Source organism: Pogoniulus pusillus, chromosome 34 (genome assembly GCF_015220805.1).
Source record: "Pogoniulus pusillus isolate bPogPus1 chromosome 34, bPogPus1.pri, whole genome shotgun sequence".
In the NCBI taxonomy this organism is placed as follows: Eukaryota; Metazoa; Chordata; class Aves; order Piciformes; family Lybiidae; genus Pogoniulus; species Pogoniulus pusillus.
The window spans coordinates 15,003,725-15,023,408 of record NC_087297.1 but is presented as its reverse complement, the minus strand read 5'-3'; the positions used below and the strand labels follow the sequence as shown (position 1 = coordinate 15,023,408).

Sequence of the window (19,684 nt, the reverse complement as noted above, 5' to 3'; positions counted from 1 at the left end):
AAACAGAGAACAGCCTTCAGTCTTTATAGAGGCAGCAGAATAATTTGACAGGCATAGGTGGTTCTTGTGAATATGGGACAGTGAAACAGAAGAGCCTGGCAAGAAACACAAGAAAAAGAAAGGAATGATGTGCTCTTTTGATGGTTTTAATAGAATTTTGTGGACTTGGGGAAGCTCAGATAATTTCACTTAAAATATATTGAATTCCTTGTCTAAATATACAGTAGTCTTTTTATGCCTTCCTACAGTTCCTATTTAAATATGCAAGTTGTTTTGCCATGCAATCTAGGGCATCCAGGAATTATTGCTAAAGAACCTGGGATTCTCCATGCTCAGTGTTTCTTCTTTTGGATTTACCTACAGATAGACTCGACTGGGGGATTTCTGGGATAGCAGATTTTCCTCAGATTTGTCATTTGATGCTATTGCTGTATTAAAATCAATGCTGGGAAAACACAGCAACTAGCGAGGGGGGATTGCCACAACAAACAGAAAGGAATTACAGAACACAGTGTTGCAAATGGTATTTCTGTGCTTCCTAAGTAACCATTCTTTTTTATGAGAAGATGGAAGATTGTCCTGTGTGACAAAACCATCAAAGCTGTCCCCAAGGGTGGACAGCAGGGAAGGATACACTTCAGACGTGTTGTTGCAATAGTACAGTGCCTTGAAGCATAGGGGCAAAGCTGCCACAGAGTATGGTTGATATCTTTTAGGCAAATCATAATGTAAACATTTTATTCCACACAGTTTTGTGAGGTTTTTTGTCTGGCTTGGTGTCACCACACAGTACAGGAGTGACTGCCAGGGGTCAGGACTCCTGGAGTACCAGTCACACCTGGAAAAGGAGACATGCATTTATAGAACCTAGGTTTCAAATGTTGTTACAACTAGAGAAGTCAATATTGGGCCTGTTACACTTGGTTTGGAAGAAGGAACTCTGAGTGTGTGAAGTAGAAACCAGCTGTAACGTTTTGTGTCTGCCTGGGCCAGAATGGAGAGAGGTGCCACAGCAGAGAGATTTAACCGTGTGTGCCCCTTTCCAGATGCAGAAGAGGATCTGTTGCTATATGATTCACAGATCTTTGTGGAGGCACCTGGTGCACAGAGAAATGGCTGCAGTGCTCCGGCCTTCGCCTGCAGTGGCTGGCAGCAGACACGCTGGGAGCATTGGGCTGAGCTTGTGCAAGACTTGCCCTTAGCATCTGTCCAGCTTCCAGACATTTTCATCACAGGGAATTTCCAAAGCTGCTGTTGTTTGTGTGTTTAGGATATGTCTACATCAGCATTTTTATTTGGAGCAGGAGTCTCCTGTGATGAGGAGCTTTGGCTCAAGAGTGGTTCTAGAGCACCTGTCTGGAGTCCTTTCAGCCAAAGTTAACTTGGAAGATGTCCTCCAGAACAGCTTGTAAATCATCCAGCCTCTATTGAAGATGCTCAAGACATGAGATCAGGCTGGATGTAGACTGAAACGACCTCACTGAAACAGACAGCGAAGGCTGAGGTGGTAGTTGCCACTTCTTGTCTAGTCCCACAGACCCAACCTGCTAGTGCAGAATGGCTGCATGACCCTCGAGTGCTGCTCTTCCAGGGATGTCTTCAGACTTTTCTTGAACCGCTTGTTGTCTTTTGGGAGCCTGATATTTTGTTCCACAAATCTCCTAGCTCTTATTGGAACTCCTTCTTGCATTTAACCTGGCTGCTGCTAGCTTGTGATCTTGCTTTACTGCTGGCAGAGACAGGGGAGAGTTGATGCTCAATCCCTTTTTCACTCCAGGTTTTGTTGTGGGATGGATTTTATCCTCTACTTCCCTGTGTTTGTGATGTTCAAGAATGAAATGCAATTCAGTGCATTGGTAGTGTAATCATTTCCGTTGTCTGATATTACAGTATGACTGGTTCTATGAAGTAAGCTGAGGGTGAGCAAATTAATGAACAACAGTGGGTACAACATAGATGACTTCAGCAACGCTTTTGTTGCACTGAGAGATAAATCTTTTCACTTAAACGTCTTGAAAACAAACAAGGCTGAAGCAGTGTAGCAGAAACTACAGCAGAATGGTAAACAGCTGTTTAGGAAGCCATGTCCAGAGAGAAGTCAGTTAAAATAGAAGGGGGCTGTGGCAGCATTCCTCAGCGTATGCCCGGGCCCTGCGCCTTCATTAATCACTCAGTGACGGCAGAGAATGTGTTTGCCTATTAAAGATGTAGATGACACCATGCTGAAGAGAGGCTGTGAGTTCTCTGGAGACAGGGTGAGAACTCAAAAAATGGAGATGTGATCTGAATAGGAGCAGGTGTGAGGTATACATTTAGGCAGGAATGACAAGCTGCACAAATGTGGGATGGGGAATGTTGGCAGCTCCTTCCAGGTTCTACCTTTTCCTGTAGAGCACTCTCAGTACTTCAGACATCAGCGGCACACCAAGTACCCTCAGCCACTGCTGTTGTTCTTGCTCCAGAATTTGACAGGGCTTGGGCTTGTCAAGGCTCAGGGCTTAGCAGGATATTGGATTCTTTGGTTGGGTTTGCTTATAAGAACCTGAGAACAACCATTGGACCATGAGTTGGTAACCCAGCCCTGTACATGAAGGCTACCCTCTCGAGCAACCTTAATCCAGAGGGTGCATGCTCTGGTTTCCCTTTACAGCCATGGAGTATGTTTCTTGCACCCCATGTCACTTTTCCCCCATCGTTTTCTGCCATCTGTCACACTGTTCATAACAGACTGGTCCACTCAGCAGGCTCAGAAGCTCCAGGTATCAGCAATGTTGTATACTCAGTTCATGTACAATGTTTGGCCAGGTCTTTGAAGAAACAACCAGTTAGGTGTTGCTTCCTGCTCCCCAGACTGTGCAGTGAATCCTGGTTGTAGTGCCACGTGTAAAAAGCAAGTAGGCTGAACATTTTGCAGTTTGAAGTGAGAGGTAAAAATGTCATTTCTTTGCTGCAGCAGAATACAATACAATCCACAGTCCATCGACACCCACTAAAGATTCAGATTCAGACAGATTGCGGCGTAGCTCAGATGGGAAAGCACGTGGACGTGGCAGAAGAAACAACAACCCTTCACCACCACCTGACTCTGATCTAGAGGTACACCATACTAGATGCCTTTGATCTGTTACAGACTCTTATCACATTCAAGCATTATTTATCTACTAAAAATTGCCGTGCCACTAGAGCTCTCTTTCTTGGCGTTTTTCAGACAATGTTTTTGTAGAACATAGAAACTGTCTTCTAAAGAACCTTCTCCAGAGAAGTGCACCTACTTTCTCTGGAAAGTATTGGGGCATTCTTTCTTCTTTTGATTAAATAAATGAAAATAAAACACAACTCTCACCCCTAACCAGAACACCACCACAGACACGCAGAAACCCAAACCAAGCCCCCAGACCCCCCACAAGCCTTTCCCAAGTCGAAGAAAAGTTTGCATTTGGACAGGACACACTTCTAGCACAGTGGTGGGTTTTGTTCTCCCCTGCTGTGGTCACATTCCTCTCAGTGGCCCTTGCTCTATGTCGACTACACATCCCCAGTGACACACCACAGCTATGACTGTCCACACTGCATTACTTTTCCTTTCCAGAACCTTAGCCCATTTGTCATCATGGGAAATAAAGTCTCACCAGGATTTAAAATACTTGTATTTGAACACTTTATTTTTCATTAAAACGCCATTTTGTGTGTGGTCACAGGACAAATTTAAAATGTGTTTTCCACTGACTGCAAGCAAAGGGATTATTTAGTGATGTCATAAATTCTTACACATGCAGCATCTAAGTTCATAATTTCTGTTCTTCAAGTGCCTTAACTCCATTTTAAAAGGGATGAAAGATTAAGGGGATTTAAGTGTTCAGCAGCAATTGGCTTTATTTTGGTTTTGGGGTAATTTTCAAGATCAGTTATGTGAACTTTGTTTTTAAGACTTACAGAAATACGGAGTTCAAACCCCAAAGATTTAATTTTCAGGAGGCTTCTCTTCATTCATTTATTTCAGATTCCTTCTCACATCTGGCTTTATAATAGCACATTGTACAACCACATTTGCTGTATTTGACAAGACCTAGAATTCTAAGAGAAGAATCTGAGAAAATGGCAATGGTAGTAAAAGGCTAACAGATTGTATTACCCTGTTCTGGAAAAATTGCTGTTAGTTCTGAAAATGAATGGCAAGCAAGCCAGCAGTTTATAACCATTTCAGTAGTTTTCTCATTTGTGCGCTTACTCGTTCAAATTTTAACTTTCCATTTCAAGTATCAGCTTCACAGAGGAACAGATTGATTTGATTCTCTTTTTACAGAGAGTATTCATTTGGGATTTGGATGAGACAATCATCATTTTCCATTCCTTGCTTACAGGGTCCTATGCTAACAGATATGGAAGGGTAAGTGTCAAGAGAGTGATGGAAATTGTCAGTGGTATTTGCTGTTCTGTGGTTGATACACAAGGAAGACCAGAACTTTAGTTGATTTTCTAGAGGCAAACCAGTACTGGTGTTTCAAGGCATGCAGAGTGAAGACTGAGACTGTTTCGTGTCTGCATTTTCAGCCCTTGTGGTCAGTAAATAATTAAGTAGGATTGAGAGTAATACTTTGAGCACTCAAGGTTTGGTTTGTAGCTACAGAATGCCTGAATCTGTTGATATCCTCAGCATCTGCAGAGGTTTACCTCCCCTCACTGTGACAGCTTTCCAAGAGTGATGGCTCAAGTAACCTCGGTGGACAGTTCTCAGAAGAGTTAGAGGAATAACACTGGTTTTAGGAATTCTTTTTCCTTATGTGTCAGGAAACCATCTGAATTCAACAGCCTAGGTATTATTAGTTTATATTAGGGTACTAGGCACCAGAACTTCCAAAGTTTCCATGATTAGTATATGGATACATATAGACAACAGATTTGTAGAGTATTAAACACTGACCACAAGTAGTTTTCAATTTCTCAGGCCAAAACCAGCTTTTGCATGACACCCCAAAATCACCATATCTGTGTCAGTTAGCTTAGAATGAGAACAAAGCCCACTGCTGGCAAACCCCCTCAGTGCCAGGAGAATCTCGCCATTTGTTTGTGGCAGCAGAGTCGTGCTGGGACAGCCCAGTTAGTGGTTGCTGGAGAAGTGCTCATGAGGGCGTTTTTTCCATTGGTCACTCATTCCCTGTAGTGGCTCCATCGACTGGGGCCTGAACACAAGCGCCTCTCTTGCTAGATGCTTGAGGCTGAGGAAAGCAGCTAGTGTTCAGGTGTGAGGAGACAGAAACTGTATGTGCAGAGACAAGAGTGACTCCTGACAGCAGGTCCACCACTGCTGACACTTTGCCCAAGCTGTGGCCCAGTCTGCATGCTGTGTGCAGAATCCTGCATTGCTGAATGGCAGCCCACCACGGGTGCTGAGGGCACTGGTGCTCACATGGCTGTTTTTGGCGAGGGGCAGCAATGTACATGTGCTTGGCTCTCAGATATGGTCATGCAAGTGTCATTCTTGCTTTGTTTTCTGAAAGTTTCATTCACACCATGATTTCTGTTGGTGTATTGACAACTTCAGACAACACTTAGCAATTTCCATTAACATTGGCGGAAGATCATGTCAGATGTTCAAAGCAAACATGTTAAAGCTTGTATCTGTCATACGAGAACTGCAGGCTTATTTGCAGCAGTGGGAGGTGCACATGTTTAAGAGAGTGGTTCCTAATGACTTCTGGCTTTTAAAGCAGAAATCCAGGTTGTAGGTCAATCAGAAAAACACAAACTTGTCGAAGGGATTTGCTGTTCTCTTCGCCTCTCTTTTTGAGTGAATTAACATCGTGTTCTCATATGTTTCTGCACTGTGGTGAGGGCTAGAAATGCCCTTTAAAAAAATTAAATCTAAGCTGCTCACATAATCATTAAAATACAAAAGCCAGATCTTCAAACAAACAAAAATACCCCCATTAAGTAACAGGGGATTTGGCAACTTGGCACTCAGCTCTTTTCATAATGCCCAAGTGAGTTTCATGGTGAATGACCATGAATGATGAGCAGCCCTGCTGCTGAAGGGATTGATTTTCTTTTCCTTATTCTCATTCCTCAGAGCTTCTTGCCTGAGCCACCCTTTGCTGTTCTCACTTTCTCATCTGATTTTATCAGCTGCTCTCTTTTGGCTGCTGCTGTGCTCTGCCTTCTTCTTGGTTTTGTCCCTCGCTTTGTTGGAATGAAAAAATACCTAAACTGCTATTTTATTTAAGGGCCATTTGAATTGTGAAAATGTATGAAACTAATAGAGGAATATGGTTTGTCCTTCCAGAAGAGAACAAAAGATTTCCATTTGCTTTTGGAATTCGTTCTTCCCATGTGTACCGAGACAGATCTATTGATAAATACAAAGTTATCATTTACATTCATTGAAATTAGAGCTCCTAACACCTCAAAACTTACCTCCTGAGCCAGATGTCAGCTGATTCAGTTTTGGGGGTTGGAAAAAATTAGAGTCCTTCTTTAGTGTCTTGGAGCAGGTGGAAATACATCTCAGTATCTGAGCTACAGTACCACAGTCGCTGCATACCTTTCCATTCTCCATTTATATTCAGAGGCCTTAGAGGAATTTTTGTTTAAATTATGAACTATTTTAATGTGGTTTAATATATTTTCGAGTCTGAGAAAAACAAAGCCTGGTTTCACTTAACCCTTCGTTTGTGACTTGCAGGCTTAAGTGGAAAATTAGCCATGTACTCAAAGTGAACTTTCCTGTTTTTCAGCTTCTTGTTTCTCCACAAAACAAAGAAATTAAGTGGGTAGAATTTAGAAATGACATTCAGGCAAAGTTTTGGCTCCAATACCAGTATTCAAAGCAAGGGGCCAGCTTAAGCAGTTTGACATTGGTATTTCTTTTCTTTAGCTCGACTGTACCTCCCTCAGATTTGTACCTGATGTTGACCATACCTGCAAAGGCACTCTGACTGAACCTGCAAATCCCAGCCAACAGCGGGAGGTTGTTAGCTTTCCTCCTCATTGTCTGACACTTCACCATAATTAGTTAGCAATTAGTGGCTTCAGGTTGCAGAAGGTTTAGTATAGGATTGTTTTGTAAAAATACCTTATCCTAGCCTTGTCTGTCTCGTTGGGCTTTTTTTTTTGTTAAGCTTTTCAGTCCCCACTGTAAAGTCTGACTGCAGAGTTGAATCTACTACAGGGCCTTAAACCAAGCTGCTTTGGCTTTGACTAGGGCAGTTGCCAGACGGTGACTTCACAGATACTGAAGACCCTAAGCCAGAGAAGGCTTCTGCTTCTGTTAATTATGTGGGCACCCAAAGCTGCAGCCTGGCACAGTGCTGGCGCTAAGTAGAACATTCTGTAGGAAAAGGTTGTGTTTAATTGAGGAGTTAAGGCTGCTTTCAAGAGAGACCTGCTTTGTTTCTTCTTCTAGGTTTTATGATATTTAATCTGACATTTTCAGTAGGTACCAGTGATTTTCTTGTTTTTCTTCTAATTAAATTAGCCTAATAAATGGCACTATTTTAGTATTACTTTAGTATCTCCTTGTTCAAAATAACTTGGATGGAAATGATTCACAGAAAGCTTCGCAAAAAGCCATTTTTCTTCAGACTCACAAGTGTGATAAAAACGTTTTAAGTGAAGCATACACTGAGACTAAAATCTGTATGCACAGCCATTTGTTTAAAAATAGCCAGGTGCTTTCATAACCAGCATTGAGCTCTGTCTGCCCATTCATTCTGCTTTTCAATGTTATGTTCCTGTTCATGGATTGAAGCTCAGAAGGAAATTAGTTCTGCACTGTTAGGTTAGCAGTAGCCAGTGATAGTCATTTGCATCTAACTCCTTTTAATAAGTAGACTTCTGTAGAGTGACTCCTCCTAGAGCTCAGGGGTGACAGAAATCCCTGTCTGGTTTAAAAGGAAGGGCTGAGGAGCTGTGAAGGGTGGTGAGGTGGTAATTGTGCACAAAGACAAGCAGGAATGTCAGAGGGAGAAGTAGCCTCAGGATACCACCTGCTTTCCACCTCATCTACTTAGAGAAGTGAATAAAGGAAGACTTTTGTCTACAAATAGTGCAGTGTTAAAACAGAGATGCAGAATATTTGTTCATATTTTAAAGTTTTTCCATTTGAATTAAGAAGCCAATTGCTCTTTTTTTTTTCCTTTCTTTTCCTGGTGGTGCCCTTTCAAACGGAGGGCTTACATTTAAGGGCAGAGTTCATCAAAGTAGTGGTGCCATTTTGCTTTCCTATTTCTAAGGAGCACTCTTCCTCATTTGAGAAAACTTGCTTGCTATGAGTTCAGGAATAGATGTTTTGCCTGTTCAATGCAGCTTTGTTTCTAAACGACTCTTTCCAACATTCTTTTTCTGCTTAGTTTTCCTTTGGTTTTGGCATTTCCAGAGGCAAGCAAGCTGCCAACTCGCCATTCCTTTCCAACTCTTTGCTACTGTCACATTTTGCCTGTTGGCCAGTATTTACAGCAGAACGTGTGAAATTCAGAGATCATGTTGAGCCACTCTTACTGTGATCGAGAGGTGGAAAAGGCAACTAGGGACTGCATCTCTTGGTTTTTAATGTGGAGTTGTCATCAGGTTCAAAATACTGTAGTAAGCCACATGTTGTCACTTCTGCAGTTCTATTTCAGATGCAATTCCTAACAAACTAATGTTTTTGGTAAAGGATGTCACGAGAGAGTATGATTTCTTCCAAAGTCATGCTTCTTGGCATTATTGATGAGAAACTCTATCTCAGATGTATATATTAGGCTTTCTTTTTGATTTTTCAGATTGAAAATAGGCAAAACACAGAAAAAAAACATTTTGAAACAACAAAAATCTGTAATGCATTTGGTAACCACAATGCTGAACATGCTTTTTGAGTTTATTAGCTCAGTAAGGAGTAAGTTGTTATGGTAATTTCTGTAGAGAAGTTGAAGTGTGTTATGTATTAATAAACAATAGATTTGTTCACTCTGCATGGGTGGGCCAAACTCAAAACATAATTAAAGCATGGTTTCTTGGAGAATCAAAGAGTGGGTTTAAGTATAATTGCCACTGCAAATAAAACATTGACTTGATTTGCTTTAGAGTTACTAGGTATTCCCAGGACTAAATCTTGCTCGTGACCAGTGTATGTTTATTATGAGTACCAGCAGTATTATCCTACCCCTGGCTGAGCTTGTAAACAGTTTTGAAATCTGGAGAAGTTTTAGGTGAAGTGGATTTGCCCTTTCTGCATGGAGGACAGGGAGCTTGCGCCAGGAAGGCACAAGGGTGACCACAGAGGCAGAATCAGAGTCAAGTTAGAGTCTTAGTTTTGAATGTGACTGGAAAGTGTTGTGGTACAGGATTGCAGAGTGAGGAAGTGGATGCTGCATTTAATGTGTCAAATACTCCTCTTGTAAAACAGTTCCTCAGTAGTGTTCTGGTGTGTATGCTAGGCACAGTATTGATAGTGCACCCTTTCGTTTCTTCTTTAAGGATCCACCCACTTCTGTGTCTCTTGGGCTCCGAATGGAAGAGATGATTTTCAATCTGGCGGACACGCATCTGTTCTTTAATGATTTAGAAGTAAGTGTTCATGCTCTTAAAACACATAGAGGTGATTGGGTGTTTTTCTCTTTATTTGTGGTGTTAAGTGGCTTGACAATTTGCTTTGGTTCCAGAGTTTGAATATGGAGATGTTTAGAAAATGCCTTTTATCATTTAGTGGTCAGGTGCTACAATAATGCCTACACTAGAGGGTCTGCAATTGGTGTCCAGAGGTTATGGTCATTCAAATGAGAGTTTTGCCCGCACAGCTCTAGGTATTTGTGACCACAGGAGACAAGTTTTAGAAGCGGCTACAGCAGAAGTGCCTCTGAGCACTGGAATTGAGTAGTCTGCACCAGCCATTAAATGTTAAACATCAGCTTCTGCAAAGAGGTGATGACTGGGTACAGATTCTCCCCTCATCCCACTGTGGGCAAGTTTTACCTTAACTTCAAGGGAAATCAGTGTCCTCTGCCAGCTGCTGCACTGGGCACGATGTGTTCTGTGCTGGGGTTTCTCCCACACAGCCTCTCCCCGCAGCCTGTGGCAAGGAGCCGGCGCTGGCCTGCCAAGGGCTCTTTCAGCCTGCATAGGCTCTGGCTTGGCAGTGCTTGTGAGATTGTTCTGAGACTACCCAAACTGCTGAAAGAGGCTGTCATCAGAGTGCCTGACTGCTTCATCTTAAAAGAGAAAGAAGCAATTTCTGATCATATTTCAATAACACAAAAACATGAAAACAGTCAGATTTCTTTCCCATCGTAATGAAGACAGCTGTTTATTTAAAATCCAACTGTTAAGCAAGCTTGTGCTGGGGCTGCCAACACACATTAATCATCAAATTGTTGTTTTGCTGGATTTTAGAATAGTGTGTTACTCCAGACAGGCAAAAGAATCTAAAAGATTCAAATGCAACTTTTGCTGATCAAAGTTAATTGGCAGCAATTGGCCTTTAAGTATTTCCTGATGTTTCCCTTTTCAAAATCAAGCAAAATACACCTTATTTAACAGATGAGCCAAAACCATCTGAAAAATGCCAGTGTGTGATAGGCCTCAAATGTGGTTTGTCCAACATCTGTCCTATATTTTGATTCCTTTTCATCTAAAAAGAAACCACTCACAGATGATTTGGCAGCTTAGAATGTAATGAAATTATTTAAATGTACCTATAGTTTTTCCTTCCATTCCTTAGTGCAGTATTTATTTTTTATACTTACAAGAAAATAGATTGTTTCTTTAAAATTCAAAGTAGAGTTTTCTTGCACCAAGACAGCTGTCTGTAAAGAAAAGATTGGTTTGGATTTCAGGAACACTGCTAGTGAGTTGCATGTTCAGGACTGATCTTCAGGTTTGCAGGAAATTAAAGCAATGCTAGCTATTTTCCAAATCTGTTCCTGATTTCTAGTAATATTTCATTGTACCCAGAGCAGAAAATACTACTGTATCTTCCCAGCACGTTCAGTAACGTTCATTTGCCATGCATAGGCAGATACTTACACTTGTAGTTACTCCTGCATTTAAGGAGTAGCAGATCACCTCCTGATGACTGCCATGTCACAGCCTTACCAGTGCAGCACTGCAGGTTATTCTCTAAAGAGCCTTAGAGCTGTGAATGAAACAAATGCTGCTCTGGGTGGTTGATGGAAAGAGAGGAGCTCACTGTAGAACTCTTCCACCACTGCCAAGCCAGTTTATCTTCCATTTCCAAAGTGTGATAGTCTGTGTCTGTACTCTGGTTTGTCTTCTTCATACAGTGAGACACTTAGGACTCAGCAATTGTGTGCCTATCCTTGAATGTGAGCTCTAAGTCCTTACACCTGAGGAACATGAGCTCAAATCTGATTATGCCCTGTCCAAGGGAGTGAAGAGCATGTTCAGCTTGCAGGGGAGTGGGTTTGTACCTGCAGACTGACATAGGGAAGTCTTCAGAGCCTGCAGTGTAGGAAGCAACACCTGGCCACAAACTGAGGCTTTCAGCTCACCAGAAAGGCAGGGTTTGTGAAATGTGGTGCTTTAGAAGGACCATGTCCTCCTGACATCACAAGTCACAGTCCTCATGACTGAGCCTCACTGTTACTAGCAGGGTTTCCTGGACTCTAAAGCCTGTGACCTCAGGGTGGATTCATCACGTCCATCTCAGAAGGTCCTTGCTTGGTGGGTTGCAAGTTCAAGCTGCCCTGGAGTTTGACAGGCTTCCATGAAAACTGCAGGAACTTTGGCTTGGCCCTACCTCAGGCTTAGAGCATGGAATCTCTAAGCTCTAGTGGTGACCCTGCTCAGGCCTAAGTGTTCCAATTCATGTGCACAAGCATCCAGGCTAATGAAGGCAACAATTTTGTAGGCACTGTTGCCAGCAGGCCACAGAGCTTGGGCATCCTTGTCCAGAAACAGTGTGAAGATGGGCAAAGCTGGATGCAGAACACATCTAGATCTTAAAGTAGACATGTCTGTGGGGCCAGGCATAACTCAAAGCAGGAACCTGGGAGCTGATGCTCTCCTGCTCACCCAGGCTCAGAGGGAACCCTTGCTGGCAGGCAGGGAGGCTGAATTAACAGGCAGGCAATCATTAGTCATAACTTTGGCCTGTGATGCACATCTTTCCAGATACCACAATGTTTTTTGATAAAGGCCTTCTTTTAATCTGACATGCTCAAGAGAGCTGTGCTCAGAACAACACTCTGGCCATCCCAGTTAGCGGGAAAGTATTTTGTCTCCTTATAAACTGCTAGAGACTGATTTAACATTTTGAAGGCAAGAGACAGAGTTGCAGCAGTGCTGGATTTGTGCGAGTTAACTGCCTTTTCAAACTAGAGATTTGTTTAGTGTTGTTAAATTAAACTCTACACAATAGAGTAATTTTTAGGCTATATAAAGTGAATCAAAGCCAGCACATACCAGTTGCAAACTACTTTTACCTGGCTGTGTCCCCTACTAAATTAGGATGAGTAATGAATCATCTAATTTCTTACATATTATTTTGTATGTAATAGTAATAATTATGTTACTTTTAAATGGCATTTTTCAAACGCAAAACATTCAGTCAGACCTCACAATCTGTCTCTGAAGTCAGCATTCTGTTTTGAGTGAGGCAAGCAGCACTTCTGTTTCATCATTAGTTACTGCCTCCTCAGTTTGTAGTAGTTCTTAGTTTACTGACCTGGGAAAAAGTAAGAGCTGGCCTATTTCCATCACTTTGTACAGATTTATTTGGAGTAAGTAATTCCAAATCAATAAAATAGCAAATCATGCTGAATCTTGAATGACCATTTCTTAACCAGCATGCTGAAAGGGATATGCCAAGTTTTTAACAAATTGAAAGGCAAATGTTAACGTTTACTAATACATAGTTTGGTCAAGATACCATCATAGTGTTTTCTTGCATTAATAGTACTTTCGTAATGAAACTGTAGGAGTACGCAGGGCAAACTAGTAGAAATTGGTGCAGTTACAAGGATGTGGATGCCAAATGCTGTATTTAGACATCAGATTAGGAAATTTAGGTTATCAGCACTGAAAATTCTTGTTTAAATATCTCCTACTCTATAGTAGAATCTTAATTGTGTGCAGGAGGCAGTGACTACATTGATTTAGTGTTCTCAGGAGAATCAGAGTTATGTCATTAGAAAAGAATGTGTGACTTTACATGCTGATTATGTTGTGATGGGGATAATGAGGTATAATATTTTAATGGTATGTATGGAGCAATTACACGTATTAGGTGTTTCAGGGGAATTAGCAACTTGATGAGGGGACAGAAATGTGACATCTGCCTAACTACATCTTTAAGGATTGCTTCTACTTACATAGGTATACTGACCTTCTTAAGAGATTCATTTCTTTAGCATATGCTAGGTAAATATTAGATGTAAGTATGTTAAAGAATTTATTGCTGGCAGTGAATGATTATGAACTCCTTAGTTTAGCAGGCTAGTTCAGTGATTCGCAAACTTTGTACTCCAACACGATGCCATCCAATTAGACCTGTGAGGTATTTTCTAGCAATTAATAATGCTGGCCTCGGTTCACTTCTCTGTAGATTCTTTCTTACAATCCACCTGGGTGCATAGAAGGGTGTTCCTGATGAAATTTCAGAGTCCAGTTTCTCCTGTGTGTCCAGCAGAGCTGCAGAACTGTGCTGCGATGACAAGGGCAGTGTTGCTTCAACCGAGTGACCCTCAAAGGAACTGCATTAGATTGCTTGCACAGACCCCTCTGGAGCTGTGCGCGGTTCCCACCCACCGCAGCCCCCTCAGTAAGGCTGGGGCAGGCAGGGGCCACAGGGCTTGCGTCCCAGCCCGGCTGCCGGGCAGCACTTTTGCCCTCTGTCCTGCCCTCCCACACTGAGGTTCTGCATGAGAGCAGCTGTCTGCGTGGCTGTCACTCTGCTGCCTCTGCACCCTGTCAGATACAGCTGGAGTGATGCAGAAACACTGACAAGTCCTGCTCTTTGCACACATGGGAACACACCTGGCTCTCATGCCTTACACTTTAAAGCAAAGAATTAACAGGATTTTCATCCCTTCACTCTCATGCTTTCTTTGCCCCGTAGACCTCTTCCCTCTATCCATGTAGCAATAAATTCTTCCAGGGACTCCTACAAGTCTCTGGCTGCCAGCTTGGATATACTCAGTTATAGAAGTCATCAGGGAGAAATTAACTGCCAAGTATTTTTAATGAGAACTGCCCTTGGTAGGTTGCTTCCTGCACATTCTCTGTGTGGATGAAGCTGCCCTAGTTTGCAGCTCGCAGCTATGGACCATCAGCATTTATCAATCCTGCTAGTTCATTTTCCCCTGCAAGCTCATGGCAGCTTTTGCCGTGCAAGTGTGACTGGGGTATCTGACCCCCAAAGCGTGCAGAGCCCTTCTGTTCCCTAAAGAAATGCAGAGGACCTCTAAGGCCCATGCTGCACTGAAGCAGACAGTGATTCCTCCCGTAGTGACACCAGGCACTACAGGGATTGCTCCAGGGAGGTGGTAGTAAGAGCCCAGGCTTAAGGAAGGGAAGAGCCCAACTGCAGCTCTGCTGCCGTGAAGCCTGGTCACAGAACAAAACTCCTCAGCTTTAGTCCCTCTTTGGCTTCTGTCTTCAATTCTTGCAAGTGAAACTAGGCTGCCTCCCTGCTGCTGGAAACAAATGCACCATATAAATCACTCCTAGGCCTCAGGGAAACCTTTTCTTCATGACAGGGACAATTCTTCTTTTCATCAGCTGAGAATTTTCTTCTTTGTAGGTCTTCGTAACACCGCAGGAGTCTAAGTGACTTTTCCTCCCAGGTCTTCCAGTGGCCATACACAGAGTGATGTCCCCAGTGTACCACACGGTGACCTGTAGGAATGCCTTTGAAGCAAAAGAGCCATATGTTCTGCTTCTTCAATCTGGAGGATAAAGGGAAAATATTTCCCCTCAGATGCCCATATTTTAATATGGCACAGAGTCAGGCTGGTAGCTTCTAGCACAGCAGCACTCCAAGGCATGCTTTGGGATCATGGGCATTATGATAATACACATTATTGAATAATGATCTTCATCAGACTTACAGTATGCAGGTTACTGCACATCTCAAAGAACCATGACCACTGCAGGGTAAAATGCTGCCCTTTCTGGAAACATTTTAGTACATCTGGTCCTGGAGTTGGGTAATCTAACAAGTGAACTGCTTGGATGCAAGCCAGCCCCTAAGTGCAGGCTTCTGAGCAAGCTCCAGAGCAAGCTGGGAGAGCAGGCAGGCTGCTCGTAGCAGTGTGGAAGCCCACCATGTACTCTTTTACACCTTGATGAAATGTCCCAGGTATGATGCTGCCTGGATTTAAGCTGAAGTGTTACAGAGGCCTAAAGTTGATGATGGAAGTTGGGGAGCTGCAGAGGAATGCATTATGAATACCAATGAACACAACTGTATCTGCTACTACAGAGGTCAGGACTGTAGTTAGGATTTACTTGTAAGTTCCTCAAGTACTTCATTATTCATTTCTAACCTAAACATCTAAGAAGTTCCACAGATTCAAGTAACTTTCCTGAGCAGCAGATTTTGTTTTTTGGTCTCTGAGGAAGCTGACAGATGTGCAAAATCTCATACCGTCTGTCGAGTCCCCGCTGCAGCTGCAAGTGCTGAAGGGTGCAAGTTATTCCAGCTAAGATCAACATCAATTTACACTCAAATATCTTTCCCAGCCCACCCTTTCTGTTCGTGTCGTGTGGTTATTTTGTGCTGATCCTGCCACTTTGAGCCAAGCTGTTTCTTTTCCTCACTAGACTTTTTCAAGAAGGGGGTGAGTTTGAAGTGAAGAGAACATAATAGTCACCTTCCAAAAAAGGCTCTCCGTGTTGATTTGGGTACCACCTTAAACCACAAACCTCAGATGTGCATTATCCAGGCTGGAGATTTAAGGTTTTTTAAAATGATGTATTTTTATTTTGGAGCAGCCAGGTGAAGCTAAGTGCCACCCTCACATCTCATTCTGCAGGATGAGCTCTCTAGCCTCACATAAGCTCAAAGACTGCAAGCCCAGCATAAGCATCTCAGCAACCCGCGTGCCAGGTTGTTTCTGACAGCTTCTGCAGCCCGGGCTTGATGGTGACCTGAGTCTAAATGCTGCTTACAAGCTGTCCGTATCGTGAGAGCCGCGGTGCAGCTTGTGGCCGCCTGAGTGCTGCGACTGTGGTGGAAGTTCTACAGAAATATGTGTACAGGTGTGCTGTGCACAGAGCTGCCTGCGCTGGGGCTTGTGGAAGGAACTCTGTTACAATGTCATTTCAGGAGAAAAACGGAGCAGTGCCTCTGGTTTTCTTGTAGGAGCACGAAAGCAGTGCTCAAAGCTGGTTCTCAAAGTGTTTGAGTTGCACAGTCCCGGAAGGTTTCTGCTGTTTCAGTGTGCTTAAAGCAAGGCCTCTATCTGAATGAATTTCATCCACTCCAGTGGTCTAATGAAAGTTGAAAGAATGAGGAAGTGGATTATTCCCATCACTTTTTGCATTATTGTTTACTTTTTTCTGTGTTTTAAAGTCAGATTTGATTGCTGTTAATGGTAATAAGTCATCTTTAAACACTATGTGATTCTTTAGTGGGCTGAGGCGATCTCAATGTGTGCTGTTAAAGTATGAGGATTTAATGAGAGGGGTTAGAAAATGTAAATGGACAATTTAACAAGAGAAACACAGAGGAACTGAAGGACTGGAGGATTTGGGGTTTATTGGCTTTTTACAGGATCCTCATCTCAGCTGGATCTGAGAAAGTGATCCCTTCTGCACTGCAGAAAGTCCCTGGGCCAGCTGAAGGCTCTCCTCTTTGTCTCTGTGTAACTGGTGCTGCGGATATGAAGTGTGGGTTGCTGGAGGAATGGCCTCTGCCCTACCTTTGCCAGGGCAGAGCCAGCTGTGGCAGCAGCTTCACTCCAGTTAGGGGGTTTCCAAGGATGTTGTCTGACTGAAAAGTTTAAAAATGTAAGTTAAGTATTTCAGTGCATTTATTGGTAAATAAATGTGTTTGTTTTATTTCAAGTTGCATTTACCGAGGCCAAAACTGCCCTTACGGCCTTGGCCAAATGAGTCCAGCATGAATCAAGCCATAATTACTGCTAATAAAGGTTTAGGAACAGAGTAAAAAAAGCCAGTGAAAACATGCACCACCTTTTCTGTTCTGTCATTGCAAGAAATATAGACAGATGTTTGAGTACAAGCAACCTCTGACTCTCAGACTGTCAAGAGTAGTGGCTAACAAAACTGATGTCTCTTTCCGGGACCTACCCTCCACAAGTCTGGTGTTTAACCAAGCAAAGACAATGACTAACAGCAGCAGCATCCACACAAAATGATAAAGCAATCAAGTATTTTCCTAATTGTTCCATTATATGGTAAATCCATACGTCTTCCCTTAACGTAGGAAGGCAGGGAAACCAGAGGCAGGGTGGGCAGAGTTTTGTGTGGCTCAGTTTCTAGTTTCTACTCAGATACTCAAGCATCTGTGCCAATGTGTTATTTCACCTACTGGTAACATGCCTGGAGGTTTAAATACAGTCCTGTATATTAAGGAAAAAAACAAATACTGAGTGATTCCAAATCAACCATCTTGTCTTTTTTTTCCTTCTCTTCTTACTTAGAAAAAGGAGTACTGTGAAAAAGTAGACTAAAATCTTGCCATCAAGGAAACTTCTTTTATACCAGCAGCATGGTAATACAGCTTTTCTGTCTAAGCTTCATCTGGCCATGCAAAGGGTTAAGCTGTGTGATTTCAGGATAAAAGGTTTCCTGAGTTGACTATTATTGCTATAGTCTGCCAACGACTTTGCAATAAATGGAATGATTTTTATGGGAATGTGGTTATTCACAGCAAGACTACAGTTGGTGTCAGTATGAAAAATTCTTCTTTAGCAGATTCTCTCAGCAGGGATAACAGATCTGAAAGAAAGGCAGAAAGGAGTTACAGAGAGCTCTGGCTGCTGTTGGTGACAAATTGTGCTTACAGAATGATGGGGTAACCCATTGTAAAGGAGAAATCAGAACAACAGTAAATCAGTCTTGGCCTCTGAGTTCTGCTATTGCAAAGCAAGTTCCTTGTGCTTGGTGAATCATTTGATAACTCCTGTTTCTCTTGGCCATAAAGCCAGTGAGACTTCTTGGCTTCCAGTTGCAGGGGCATGAAATAATGACATTACTGCAAAATTGTACCATTGTCCTTGAGATAACACAAAATATTGGTAGGTATGAGTTTAAATAATTCAGGAGAAAAGAGCAAAATTGTCTCTTTTGATTAGATGTTAGTGTTATTTCTAATCATTAGTTATATTTATGCTCTATTATTTCTTAGTAGCACTCCTCTATTTTCTTACTTGTGTGGAGTTTTTTTTAAGATTAGTCAGAGTTTCCTTCTACTAACAGAGCTGGAGAATGCACTAATATAGCCATGAACCTCCCTGGCATTAACAGTTACTGCATTTAGCTTTGGTTTGTGATAAGCTCTGATAATGGTTAAAAGATTAAACTGTTGATTACCTCTGCAGCACTCCCTTAGAGCTGCTACTCTCTTCCATTTGAGAGGAGGAGTAAAGCTGCACAAAATTTACTGAAAAAACAGGGTGAATATTCTAAATGTCCTAATTAGAAATATTTGTAAAGGAGGGTATGGAAGAAGCTCATGTTTTGTCTGAAAACCGCTTTCAAAAGAGCATGATAGTTGAAGATGCAGCTGAGAGCAGAATCAGCTCTTGGTGGGTGTTGGATGGGTTCTCGTGTGTGAATATTCCTGTTGGTTATGACACTGTTTGTCCCTTGCTATATCACAATTGGTAATGCAATGGTTCAGCTTTTCATAAAGTGTTAGGTTTTGCAAAATGTCCTTCATTTAGCAATGAAAAATGGGCAGAAGTTCATGTTCAGACCACTGTTCACAGTGGTTTTCCTCAAGGAACCTCTCTGATTTGACTGTAATTGGAGGCTGGATTATGGAGAGTCCAAGCAGACTTTTAGCCCTTTACTTACGGACTGGTTGGCTGGGTGTTGAACAAAAATCAACTGTAGTCAGTACAACAACGTGTAAAAAGGACTGCAGAATATACTGAAAATAGGAATCTGGTCCATCAGACTCACAGAGACCACAGTGAAAACTGTCAAGCAAACCTTAGTCCTGGTCCTTAGTAATGTTTGCAGGGAAATAAAAACTTCAAGTAGAGCCAACTAAATTATCTCTTTCCCACTCCCAAATTCTGTAAGGATGGCAGCTGATCTAATCCTGGGTCACCCAGAGTAGCACTGCTTTTATTTGTAGATGGCAACATAATTTTTAAGGTAGTCTTTAAATCCTATAAAGAGTAGGAGAGTTCCCTTTCTAATCCGTCAGCAACTGTAGCCTCTCTTCCAGCAGGCATCACAGCGGTTATCCTAACACATTCAGGCTGAGACACAAAGCCCATCTATTTGCATTTAGCTTTCCAGAGTGGCAATCCAAGAACAGCTCAGTTTCGCTGCAGGAAGGAAAGAAAGGAAAGGAAATACAAATCACCGTAAGGAATTTTCCCTGATAGGTATATGACAGAATGACTGGAAATAGTTTCTCATCTACTTCATACTACAACCATGGGTGACTTGCAGAAAGGTGATGAAGTTCCACTTCATGAACATGGGACTAAAGGATACTGCTCATGTAGCCATATGTAACTGCAAACAGAACAGAAATGCAAAAAGCTTTCAT

At 42.3% G+C, this 19,684-nt stretch overlaps 1 protein-coding gene across 17 annotated transcripts in view; it reads left to right on the top strand.

Moving 5' to 3' along the window:
- Positions 1–19,684, top strand: part of EYA1 (EYA transcriptional coactivator and phosphatase 1) — a 120,332-nt gene that overhangs the window by 85,936 nt on the left and 14,712 nt on the right. For 13 of the 17 annotated variants that reach the window (XM_064170780.1, XM_064170777.1, XM_064170779.1 and 10 more), the window contains 3 exons: positions 2,954–3,096; positions 4,304–4,387; positions 9,451–9,540. In XM_064170780.1, coding sequence (XP_064026850.1) covers positions 2,954–3,096; positions 4,304–4,387; positions 9,451–9,540 — 317 coding nt within the window. The remainder of the gene's footprint in view (positions 1–2,953; positions 3,097–4,303; positions 4,388–9,450; positions 9,541–19,684) is intronic. The other 4 variants (XM_064170773.1, XM_064170768.1, XM_064170771.1 and 1 more) reach the window with 1 other exon arrangement.